Raw genomic sequence first — 12,813 nt, 5'->3', positions numbered from 1 at the left:
TATAGATGGGAAAGGGAGCTGTAATCGTTGTGCAATGATTGGTCTATCCCCCGTCCCTGGTGAGGGATGACAATGACCCAGAACCTGTCCCTAAGATAAGCATAAACTGCACGTTCCCAAGGCACAAGGCCCTAAACTTAGCAGCCCAGCATCAGGCCAATAAAGCCTCATCCTAGTGATGTCACAGTCCACAGTCAGCTTATGTTCGGGAATGGATTCTTTCTTTTCTTTCTTTCTTTCTTTCTTTCTTTCTTTCTTTCTTTCTTTCTTTCTTTCTTTCTTCTTTCTTTCTTTCTTTCTTTCTTTCTTTCTTTCTTTCTTTCTTTTTTTTTTTTTTCATGTGCACACAAACAAGCCTGGCGCAGTAACAGAGAAAGAAAGCTCAAGGGGGCAGAAAAGTGCATTTGAAGAGGGTAATTACATTGACAAAAACAGGAGAAGAGCACATCTGAACGGCCGTCCAGTTTGGAAATGCCACCTACTGGTCTGCACCGCGCTAACCCACTCCTCTGCAGTGGGAGACTGTGGTTTCCATTTTATTCTGTAAACAGCAACCAGAGTACGGCAGTCGTTTCAAAGGTGCCAATGGACTGGGAGGTTGAGTTGGGTTTACGGTTGCTATTGGTTTTGAGGCAAGGATTGAAAAGTCACATAGGACGGCAATCTAGAGCTTTCTACACAAGGCTGAATCACTAGAGTTGGGGGCAGGTGGGCAGGAGGGAAATCATTTGGGCCAAGCCCCTCAAAGCAGACGGGGTTGCCCAAGGATCCATGCTCAGAGAGTGGCCGAACTGGGATCACAATCGGCTTCTCGAATCTTCCCTTCAACTATGCTATGAAGCAAGTGGAATAATCCAGCTACGAAGCAACCCGCCTGTACCTGCTGAATTGTGTGCACCCCCACCCCCACCCCACAGGTCATATGTTGAGGCCCTCACCTCCAGAACCTCAGGATGTGACTGTATTTGGAGGTTACATGTGGAGACAGGGCTTTGGACAGGTGATGAAGGTCAAATGAGGCTCTTAGGATGGGCTCTATTCCGATCTGACTGCTGTCCTTGTGAGAGGGAATGTGGACACGGGGGGCGTGTCCACGAGCACAGAAGAGACCCTATGAAGACACATCAAGAAGACAGCTGGCCATCTGCAAGCCAAGGAGAGGCCGAGGAAGAAAGCAAATCTGCTGACACCTTGATGTTGACTTCTGGTCTCCAGCACTGTGAGAAAAGAGATGTCTGGTGTTCGAGCCATCGGGTCTGTGGCATTTTGTCATGGCAGCTCTAGAAAACTAATAGACTGTCCTTTCCAAGTCCGTACACACGGTTGTGTGGTCTTCTGTACGGCTTTCCAGAGTCTACGTGTTGCCCACGATGGCTCTGTGAATCTGGAACCTGATGCTATCTCAAAGACAGCAAGAGCAAGAGAGAAAAGCTGGCATGGCAAAAACACACAGCAGAGGGCCTGGCCTTGTTGGCTTCTCACAACCTCAAACCAGAAATGGACACACTGAGATGGTGTCTGGAGAACTCGGGGCGGGGGTGGGTGGGGTCACGTCCTGCAGTGGTCCTGCCACCGATCCCCCACCCCCCACCACCGTGGACTTCATGGAAGGTGTTTGGTACCTCCCAGCTCAGGTTTGCTACTAGGAGAATGGGCACCACCCTGCCTCGTCTTCTGGAAGCATCTGGTCGCCTATATATGTACCAAATCCAGGAAGCAGATACTGCCCTGTATTAGGATTAAATGACAACCCCCAAATGTTCATGGGCATCCTCAGGAGAGCAGCTGGATCATCCCAAGTCTGGCTTGTTTAGACTCAAAATGCACCAAGTGTCAGCAAATCCAGCTCCAAATCCCAGGCAGCTTCTCTGAAAGCTGCCTTCTACTTAGGTGGTTTAGACATGTAGCTACATGATTAGATTTTAGGGCCTTGGGCGAGAAATACTGCCCGCATGAACACGGATAGTATTCCCCAGGGCCTGAAACCCCCAGTGCCTGATAATACTAACTCAGACCAGCCAAAATCTGAAATTCTTGTCAGAGTCACTTCTTGGGTTAAGGCATTAAAGACCCCTGTTAAATATGTTATAGGGGCCATACATATTAAGACATCATCAGCCATTAACACCGCTTTGTGACTTCATCAGAGTGGACTCAGACCCACTCTTAGCTACTTAGGGACCAAGGGGGGGCAGCAGCTCAGTCCTCTTCTTGGTGGGAGGAGGGGAGGGGAGATTCACACCTGTGGGGCAGAGGGGGAGGTGGAGAGCACAGGAAGGTATGTCTTACAGACTGGTGTGGGTAACCAAAAAGGATAAAGGATTTCAGGAGGAACACTTCTTGGCAATTTTGAACCAGCCAGACCTCCGCAGGAGAGTCACCTTTGGGCCTGATGGCTCATGTGAACACGAGGGCCAGGCTAGTTAGTTGGTAGGCGCACAAGTCCGGCTGGGTCGGTCTCAGCCCTGGCCTTGGCCTGGGGCCACGAAGTTGGGTGTGTAGGGACAAACTCACAGCTGGAACAGCCACCTCTCCCAGGAAAGAGGAGAGCTGTTGGAGTGATTGGCACATAAGAGGCGGGGCTACACCCATGCTCTCAGCCAATCAGCTGGCCCGCTGGCTCCAGATTCCTGACACCCACCCTGGGCCCCTTAGAGCTACTCTGGGGGAAGCGTGGAGACAGTGGAGATGACATGGGTCAAGTGACAACAGCGAAGCGGGGGGGGCATCCTGGGCCTGTCAACCAAGGGCCTGGGGCTCACAGGCCATCAGGGGAGCACGGGAAGGGCTATCTGGCTGTCCACAGTCCAGGGAGGAAGGCGGTGAGGCTCAGCAGGGGGAAGATGACATCTGGTCGTAGTCGGGGCACTTGAGCAAGGCTGGGTAGTTGCTGTTCATCTGCAGGGAGGCGTCACTGGAGATGTCGGAGGGGCTGCGGCCCCGGACCCAGGCGTCTGGATGCAGGAACTGGCCTGAGTAATCGGAGCAGTTGCTCAGGCGAGGCCGGTAGAAGCCAGGGTGGGGCCGGTACATGTCCTCGGCGGTGTACCTCTTCATGAACAGGTACACAGACATCACCCCAGCACTCTGCAGTGAGGAGAAAGCAGAGGGGAGCTCCCTGCTGGGGGCCTGGACTTGCTCTCCGGCTGGGGTCTGCACAGAGCAGTGGGAGCCAGAGAGAGGTGGGTGGGGGGACAGAGCAGGGGTGTCCTGGATGAGCAGCCCCGGGAAGGTCAGAGGTGACACATTCTGGGGACGACAAAGGGCACCAGAGTGGGTGGGGTTGGGGTGCTTGTAAAGGTCTCCCCCCTCAGCCCAGGCACTGCTCCACTCCCACCCATTGCGGGGGCAGTGGGGGATGGAGGGGGGGTGTTTACCTCTGTCAAAAGGAAGGAGATGGCAGCAAAGGCAAATGACCACCCGTACTTGTAGTTGAAATAGGTCTCTGCGTCCTTGGTCCTATTGAGCATCTCATCATTGATGCTGGAGATGTAGAGCACCAGGCCCACCACCAGAGAGAGGCCTGCATCAAGGCAAGGGGGCTGCTTAGTGATGAGACCCTGGGAGTTTGCTAACGGGGCACCTGTCTCCCCTTGGGGTTCAGGAAGAAAGCCACCGTGGGCCTCGTGGTAACAGTGCTCTCATTCTGGACTTGAAGAAAAGCAGATGCTCTCCTCGTAAAGACCTTACTTAGACCATTACCTGCTAGAAAGCAGAGAGTTGTGGGGAACACAGCTCCTTGTCCAGCCCTCTTCTGAGCCATGGAAGCCCCATGGCTCTCACCCCACCTGCCCGTCAGGATCACCTGTCAGACGTACTTGCCTGAGCCTCATCCCTGGACATTCTGGGTCATGTGGCCTGGGATGGGGCCCTGGCGTGGTGCTGTCATAAAAGCTCCCCAGCTGATGCTAATGTGAACTAAGGGTGTGAGCCACGGAGCCAGCAAGTGGCCTCCCATCCCCATCTCCAGCGTGGGTAGTAACATCCTTGTAGAGATTGAGTGGCCCATGGTCTTCACAGCCCTGCTGGCTGTGGGGGTGGCATATTGAGATCATGAGGCAAGAGGGATAAAGTGAGTTTGTCCAGGTTCTGGCAAGTGATCAATCAAGAGGCCAATGGGGCCCAAACTCCTGCGCCATCATGCAAGTGATCGCCTCAGGCACTTGTCCCTCAGCTAGTTACTGTCATTGAATCAAGACATAAATAATTACTCTGTTTCGAGGTGTTTGGGCTTAATTCCACTGCCACGATTAAACTAGGGCATCTTGAAGGAGGACCATTAAAGGAAAAGTGATGTGACTCCAACCTGCCTTGGTGCTTAAGTCATGTTGGAATCACTGCTGGCCCAAGCGAAACTTCTCTGTTCGTATCACTAAAGCAACTTCATGTGGCCCCCATTCATTTGGAGATTTCTATCCTGTTGCCCACTGCTGAAAAACCTCAGGTGCCTCGAAGCTACTATATAGCCTTGACTCTTTTGATGTTCATAGTCTGTACCTCTTGGACTAGGTGGAGATGGCACCATGCTGAAGGCAGGCCGAGGACACTGCCGGTGCTCAATAAATAGTTGTTGGATTGGTAGATTAACAGATGGAGGAATGGATGGAAGAGGGGTGGGTTGGTTGAAAAAAAGATGGACAGATGAATGGAAGAAAGAATGGAAGGAGAAAGAAGGAAAGAAGGAAGAAAGGAGAGAAGGAGGGAGGGAAGAAGGAGAGAGGAAAGCTCTTGGGTATCAGGCATTCTGTTTGTCACCTGGCTCCTAAGCTATCCTGATAAGAAAGTGTTGAGAAAGGGAATCCAAACTGGCTTGGGAGTCAGGTGGCAATCAGAAAACCTGGTGCCCAGGAGCTATTTTTACTCTTTCCTTCCTTCTTCCCTCCCCGCCCTCCCTCCCTCTGTCCTTTCCTTCCATCCATCCATCTATCCATCCATCCATTATTCAAGGCATCCACCTACCCGGCTTCCATCTGAGCCCTAGGCCCTCCCAGGGCTCCAGGACTCAAATACATGCCCTGAGGGTCACTCCTCTGTCTGAAGTATTATCTCCTAAAGAAAAGGTCCTCGTGGAAATGCATAGGTCACATTAAAGGGGAGAAAGAGCCCATCTTGATTTCCCACATCCTCTAGTCTTCTCATTCTGCACTCTCCCCGTGAGTAACCTCATCCCTATCCAGGGTTCCCTCTCCTACTCCCTAAACTCTTAGCTCCTAATCTCTATTTTGGGTCCAGGTCCCTTCCATAAGCCTCTGAACCTTGGCAGCCTTTGGGATACCACCTCTTAGATGTTACATGGATACTGCAAACAGCATTTCCCACACTAAACTCATGAACTTGGCCCTAATTTGCTTCTTCTCCTCTGGTCTCTAGCTCAACGATGCAATGTGTCACCCACACATTGCCCAACCAGGAACTTGGCCCCACCCTTGATTCTTCCCTTGAAAACCCAGTCCTTGTCCTGTTGAGTTTACCCCCAGATGCCACTGAATCCTCTCATTTCTCTTCTTTCCTATCATCCCTTAGTTTGGGTCACCATCACTTCTCTCCTGTGCTACTGAAATAGCCCCTTGCCTGCTCCCACTGCCCCTGTCTTGCTTCCATCTTGCTTTCATCCTTCCCTCCATTCCCCAGAGTGGTCATTCTAAAATCTCCAAATATGATTATAGCAGCATCTCCCAGCTCAGAATCCTTCTGAGGTTTCTCACAATGTCCAAAATCCATCAGGCGACCTCAGATGCCTTCCTGTCTCCCCTCCTACTGTATTCCACATTATGCTCCTCCCATAATGAGCTATGAACTCCCCAGTGCTCCATCCTCTCTCTTTCCTCCAGGCTCCTTTTCCATCCCCACCCCCAACCTCACTTCTTTACCTAATTCCTACTCATCCTTTAGCTCCTCTTCTCCTGGTAGTCTTCCCTTGGTCTGAGTTTCAGCCACTGCTCTCAGCCCCATAGTCCTTGCTTCTCCTGCTATGTTCTTATTTACTCTCTACTTGTTTGTATCTCCCACTGCACTGACCTTTTCATGGGCAGTGATGCCAGCACCCAGAACAAGGCCTGATACATATGAATGAATGAGTGAATGAATGAATGAATGAAATACAACTTGGTCTCTCTTCAGGAAGACAGATCCATGTTTAAGGACCCAGGGATGGGTGAGACTGGAAAGTGAAGGGGATGGTAGGAGTCTCCTGAGGATAGCTGAGGGCTGGGAGTAGAGAGACCACTGTTTCAAAGGCAGATTGTACTTACCTTTCATGCAAAATCAGAAAGAAATCACCCTTTCAAAAATAAGAATGTTCATTACTGATGGGACTAAGAATAAGAGGTGGTGACAGTGGGGAGTGAGGAGAGAGCCTTGGGTTGTAATCCCAGCTTTGCCCCCAAGGAAGGCCGTCAGCTCTGTCCTCCTCCGGGGGTCATGGATAGGCTCTAGGTCCTCAGAGTTCTCCCTCGCTCTGACTCGGTTCTGCCTGGGGCCCACAGCTGTGATCAGCACTTCCCAGAGCAGAGCCGTGGAGGAGTCAAATACCAAGAGTTCAGAATGCCCAAAAGAAAACAGAACAACTTACCTGAGAGAATAAAAAAGATGCCTGAGACAAAGGCAAGTATTGTCCTATGGGGACGGATGTGTCCGATGTTGCTCAGGATAAACCCAATGAACATGAAGAAGAGGCTGACCAGAGGGAACGGTGTGGCTGAGCGGATCATTTCTAGTTGAGGGGACAAGAGGACACTGTCAGCCTCCCATGGCCTTACCTACTGTTCCCCTCCCAGGTCGAGTGTTTCTGGCAGTGTCTGCCAACTGATCCCCGAAGTCCCCTGGCCCATGAGTTCTCTGGGCTCCATGCCCTCCTTGGGTGGCCCAGGGATCTCCCAGTGCTGGAAGGGCTTTTTGTCCCTGAGATGGGGCTGGGAGGTCTGACTTCAAGTGCCAACATGCTTCCGTCTTCTCTTGCAGTGCAAATGGCTCCCTCCTGGGCATCCAATATGGCAGCTGTGGAAGGGCCTAGTCACTCATCTCATGTCCTCTCCCGGGGACATGTACCTCTCCATGGGGAAAAGCATCTGTCTCTGAGTGGTTCAGGGGACAGTTCCTGGCCTCTGTTTTCTTCAACTTGGAATTACTTGGGGGAATGGTCTCCATAATAAACGTATCTTGTCTTAGTCCTTGGTTCATGAGAGATAACCTCTAAATCTCTGGAATTTCTCAAGTGATAAGAGTGTCTTTGATATTCATGCTGGGCCCCTGGACTATACCAGAGAGTCTTCCAATCAGCTGACCCAGGACTAGAATGGGATGGGGGTGGGGGGTGCTGGAAAGACCAACCATGTGATTAAAAGATTGGAGTTTTGAACCATGAGATACAGGCCTGACCCTGGGAAGGGGAGGGGGTCTGGAGATTATGTCCAGTCTCATGATGGATGGCTCACTGGATCACACCTCCATAATGAAACCCAGTAAAAACTTGGCGCCAAAGCCTGATTGAGTTTCCTGGTTAGTAAACATATCCAGGTGTCGGGATGGTGACATGTCCTGATTCCATGGGGAGAAGACACAGAAGCTTGGCATTTGGTGCCCTCCTAGATCTGGCCCTATGTGCCTCTTCATCTGGCTGGTCTTCACCTGAACCCTTTATAATAAAACTGTGATAATAAGTATAGTGCTTTCCTGAGTTCTATGAATTGTTCTAGCAATTTTTTGAACCTGAGGGAGTCATAGGAACCCCTGACTGGTAGCCAGCTGGTCAGAAATGCTGGTTTGCCTTGGGGCCTCCTGAACTTCCAGCTGGTGTGTGAAGGGAGGGTAGTCTGGTTGGGGACTGAGTCCTTAGCCAGTGACTTTGTGCTAACTTGGGGTGATTCGTATCAGAACTGTACTGCAAGTCCACACCTGGGGTCAGAATCACCCCTGGTGAGGCAAAGGCCATGAAGTCAATCTTCTTGGGGGCCAGAGAGTTTGTATCAGTTCCCTGAGTGCTATGGTTTGAAAGCTTAGGGTAGAGCCCTCGCGACTGGGATCAATGCCTTTATAAGAGAGACCCCACAGAGCTCCCTCGCCACTTCCTCTGTGTGAGTGAGAACATAGCAAGAAGGCACCAGCTCTGAGCAGGGAGAGGCCCTTCACCTCCATGATTGGGAGAAATAAATTTCTGTTGTTCATAAACAACCTGGCCTGTGGTATTTTGCTGAAGCATGCCCTCTCTCTTGGAGACTCCAGCAAGCTGTTGTCACCACTGGAAGAATAATCGGCAGAGAAGCTCTGGGGAGCTGAGGTCAGCACCTTCAGGTGACCTAAGGCCATTAGCTCTTGAGAAGCAAGTTGGTCACCCTGACTCTTCCCTTCACCCCACTTGCTCTCTATCCAGCCATTGACCCAGGTCAGAAAGTCTGAGGTACCTACTTAGAACGTTGACGGTAGACTCAGATGTCAGCTGGGTGTTCATGGGCATCACATATTCTATGGTGAAGCAGCGTCCCCGCTCCTCACCTGTGAAGACAACAATTCTTTATGTTTCCAGGTGATTCTTGAACATGGATTTGAAGTTAATACATTCAAATATCCCCCAAATGCCTCTGGGGTCTGTGACCCACTGTATATTTGCACCTGGACTGAATCTAAACCTAGGGGTTTCCATCCCTGGCTAGGGATCCACAGTAGGGGTGGGGGTGCCTCCTGACATCACATCTTCCCTGGAGAAGCACGATTGGGAAAATGGACCCAAGCACCACGAGTCACAAGAAGAGCAATCCGCACTATAAACCTGAGCTTGAGTAACACATCTGGTGGCTGTCTTGTTGCTTTGGGGCAGACCCTGCTGATGATGGTGCATGGCTGGCTCAGATTCCCCAGCGTGGATGTCATGGAACAGAACCCCAAAAGCCTTGTCAATCATTTTGGAAGCCAGACCCTAGTGACTTCAAACTCTGCTTCAGATTTAAGTAGAGACTGATGTCACATAGTCTAGGGCAGTGGGAGGTGAGGTCAGTGTCAGATGCCATTCCCGAAGTAGACCAACAAGTCTCCCAGGAGGCCAGGCCTTGAGATGTCCTCCCTACTGATTACCACTGGGCGCTGATCACTATCCTCATTCTCCAAAGCCCTACTATATAAAGCTGGGAGGACCGCATGCTCCTTCTGCCCAGTGTACATGTAGGTGGCAGGGCCCTTCAAGAAAGGCTCAATGGTCACATCATGGGGGATTCCAGCCAGCTTGCGACCAGTCTCAGGGCATGGAGATGCTTTTCTTGTGCAGGCTCATTCTGGGCCATGATAAAGAGACAAAATGTTTGGAAAAGCAACTCAAGGATTCCAGAGAAGTCTTCTCCAACTGGAGGGAGGTCCAGATAGGGGGGATCAAAGCCTGTACCATCTTGCAGATTTGAAAGTACCTGCATCTGTGTTTTCTCTTTCCCTTTTCATGGCATTGGGACAAGGACACTGCTAAGCATTTTCCATTCTGTAAACTAGTGGACATGGGACAATGAGTCAAGGACACTTACTTTGCCTCCTTGGATCTTCACTTATTTGTAAAGTGGAAATAAGAACTCCTGCCTTGGAGTGTTGTGGGGAGGCCCTGGGGCCAATAACTCCATGACCTAAGACATCCAAGGGCAGTTCCAGACCCATGTGAGGCCAGTCTCATTCTGCCTGGGAGGCAGAGTATGGGGAAGGATGGGGAAGGCGTGGCTACCTTCAGCTCTCAGGTGAGGGGTACTCAGGTGCCAGGAGATGACAGGCTCTGTTCCAGTGGACACTGTGACTCAGGGCTTGGGTTTGGAATCAGCCATGGTTGCTGCAGGATGCATTGCCTAGAATTCCCAAGGACCATATCCCTGGTGAACTGCCCCCTTCGAGTGGGAGCATCTCTTCCCAACAAGGAGATTCTTAAGTGGGTTTTCCAGGGGGCAAGGGCTGCTCCTCTCTCTCTCTGGGGCAGGGCTGGCCCACCCTGGGGTGCCCTTACCTGCGAGGAAGCAGACACGCCACAGGCCCGAGTGTAGGGACATCTTGAGCTCCATGCTCTGGTTCTGGGGCAGGACCACGCCTTCCTCCAGGTAGAGCCAGTAGTCGGTGCTGACCGCAATGCCCAGGAGACCCAGGCCACAGACAGCAAAGACACTGCTCAGCAGGGTCAGGGCCTTCCTCCCACAGCCACTCATCTTCCCAGAGGTCACTGGGCGGCCTGTGGCCAAGGAAGTGGGCTCTGGAGGCAGGAGAGAGGGTGAACTGGTGGTAGCATCCACAGCTCTGAGGAAGCCAAAATGGGGGGCCTTGAGGAGGTAACTAAAGTCAACCCCACCCAGGGGGTTCATTCACTGGATGAATGAAGACTGACAGGCCAGGCCATGATGATAGGGGTGCTTCTTCTCCCCATCAGGAACCCACAGCTCTCTTGACAGGCCACTGCAAGGGTCCCCCCCCTTTCTTCTCTGAGAAACCCTCTATGCCCACATGGAAGGCAAGATGAACACAACACTCTCCTTGCCCTTGAAGGGTTCCTATTGGGAGAACCAAGGCAGCCCTGACACAATTAAGGTATAGCATGAGATCTCCCCAAGAGCTTGGGGAGAGATGGAGGCATGAACTCGGCTGTGGTGGACTTCTCTGTGTTAAGAAGGACTCTGAGGTTCAAGCGCACCCTGAGAGAGCAGCAGGGCCCACAATGGGAAGCAGCAGTGGCCTTAAGAAAACACAGAGAGCCAGAGAGGGCATCTTGGGAAGGTACCTTCCTCATGGCCTCTCATCACTTGTCATTCTGGGTCATTACAAGTCTATGCTCTGGCTACATCATCTCCCTACTGAGGAAATAAACGGGTTCAAGAAATTTGGGGTGAAGAGGCACCTCCAGAGCAGGTCACTGGGGAATCTAGAAATGCGTGCGACGTGGTATTTTGGAACATTGTCTTCGGAACTAGCAAAGTGGCACATAAAGGCTGTCTCCTGACCCTACGGAGTTTACTTTGGGGGAGTCAGCTGGCGTATCTTCTCACACTGATTGGTGAGCTCTAACCCGGTATTTCTGATTCCGAACACCATCTTCCAGGGCGGGAAGACTAATGCTCTCCTCAAAGCACATTTAAGAAAATCAAGGTCCAGAGGAGAGCTTTTACCTGAGATCGCACAGCCAGCTCCGTGGAGGGACAAGAGTGTGAACTGGAAATCTTCTGAATGCTGATCCAATGTTTTTTTCCTCTGTGCCACATGGGAAATGACATGAGGAAGGAAGTTAGTGCACCTGCCCACTCTGAAAGCAACACCATTGTTAGCATCTTAGTTCCCAGCCTTTCTCCCCCCGTGACTGTGCACAAATTCTTCCAACCAATGTCTTCAGTGGGTAGGGCAGGGACAGCCGTCCCTTGAAGACCTTCTGGTCTAGAATGAAGTCCTAGTTCCCATATAATCAGGCCTTTGCTTTTCCACGGTAGCTTCTCCTTCTCATGAATCCTCTCCCTTGGCTGCAACATCCATTTGATTTTTCTCGTGGGGGAGGCAGACCTTTTTTTCTAAGTTGCCACCAACAGACAAGATGTTTACACTATAACATTAAATGAATAAAGCTGGAGGTAACACCACATGTTTGCCAGAAGCTCCACTATGAAAAAAAATTCATGGACTGGGAAGAAATAAACCAAAATGTTGATGGTGGATACTTTCAGGTCATAAGGTTATGGACATTTGATTTTCTTTATATTGTTCTGTGCTCGGCAAAGCTTATTAAAAAAACTCCCCATATATCCAGGAAGAAAACTAAAGATTAGAGTCATCAATCATCCAATCACTGCCCTTGTAAACAAAAAGGTAGGGCCCCAGTTAATTTCTGGGCTGGAGATGCCAGTGTCATCCTTTGGAGCTTGGGGCCCAGAACCACGGCAGCTTTGAGCCTTTAAAGATGATTGCCCTGATGCCATTACCTCTAAGAATTAGCTTGTTAATTGTCGGGAATTAACAGTCGCTAATTATCATCCATGACTAGCAATTAGGGAGAAATGTCTTGTGGAGATTAAATCACTAATGGCACGCTTCCCTGCCCAAGCCAATAATGAAGTGCTTAGGTGCTCAGAGACAGGTGAGCTTACAGATGTGAGTGAGGGTCCAGTTGGAGAACTGGGAGTGTGTGTGGCAGGGTGGACAGGGTTTAACTGGAGAGGAGGAAAGAAGTGGAAGGATAGTCTAATGAAGACATCCTGATCTCAGCTTCCCACTAGTCCAGAGGAAGCCCAGTAGCACTTGATGAAGGGTTTGGAGTATGGGGGTTCTTGACAGGGCTTCTGAGCCAGTGACAGCAGCTGTTCCTGTGAGCTGGTCTAAGTGACTCAGTGTCAGCTTGGCCAACACCCAGCAGGATGAGCTGGTGACCAGATGACAGCCCCCAGTGGCCCTGTGGCTCTGTCTGCTTCCCTCGTGCTACTCCCCATCACATTCTATGGTGGTTAAACAGTGACCACAGATTCTTTGACACCCCTCCCACTGAGATGTGGGATCCACACACCTCTCCTCCCCTTGAGTCTAGGCAAGGTTGTGATTACTTTGACCCACAGAGTCCATGGAAGTGGTGCCACATGACTTCTGAGGCTGGGTCATAGGAGGAGATGCAGTTTCTGCCTGGTTCTCTGGGGAGCTCCTGCAGGGGGAAGCCAGTCCCCAGGTGAAAAGTCTGAATCATCTGAGATGACCGGGCTTTGGAGCAGAGTTTCTCAGCCTTTGCCCTATTGCCATTTTGGGGGGAACAAATCCTTGTTGTGGGGAGCTGTGATGTATAATGCACGATGTTCAGCAGCATCTCTGGTCTCCATCCTCCAGATGCCAGTG

General features: G+C 51.0%; 1 protein-coding gene across 2 annotated transcripts in view; it reads right to left on the bottom strand.

Moving 5' to 3' along the window:
- Window positions 1-387: 387 nt before the first annotated feature.
- CACNG5 (calcium voltage-gated channel auxiliary subunit gamma 5) overlaps window positions 388-12,813 on the bottom strand; it is a 39,022-nt gene continuing 26,596 nt past the window's right edge. The window contains exons 2-8 of one of the 2 annotated variants that reach the window (XR_005364295.1): window positions 11,115-11,196; window positions 9,968-10,207; window positions 8,404-8,490; window positions 6,572-6,712; window positions 3,378-3,523; window positions 2,382-3,087; window positions 388-1,217 (exon numbers count right to left, since the gene is read on the bottom strand). Coding sequence is in view for 1 of the 2 variants with exons in the window: in XM_038546809.1 (XP_038402737.1) it covers window positions 2,830-3,087; window positions 3,378-3,523; window positions 6,572-6,712; window positions 8,404-8,490; window positions 9,968-10,163 (828 nt within the window). In the remaining variant the exon portion in view is untranslated. Of the gene's footprint in view, window positions 1,218-2,031; window positions 3,088-3,377; window positions 3,524-6,571; window positions 6,713-8,403; window positions 8,491-9,967; window positions 10,208-11,114; window positions 11,197-12,813 lie in introns of those variants that run through there. The other variant, XM_038546809.1, reaches the window with a different exon arrangement.

This window comes from Canis lupus, chromosome 9 (genome assembly GCF_011100685.1).
Source record: "Canis lupus familiaris isolate Mischka breed German Shepherd chromosome 9, alternate assembly UU_Cfam_GSD_1.0, whole genome shotgun sequence".
NCBI lineage: Eukaryota > Metazoa > Chordata > Mammalia > Carnivora > Canidae > Canis > Canis lupus.
Note: the sequence above shows the minus strand (reverse complement) of the source record. Positions and strands in the feature narration are given on the sequence as shown.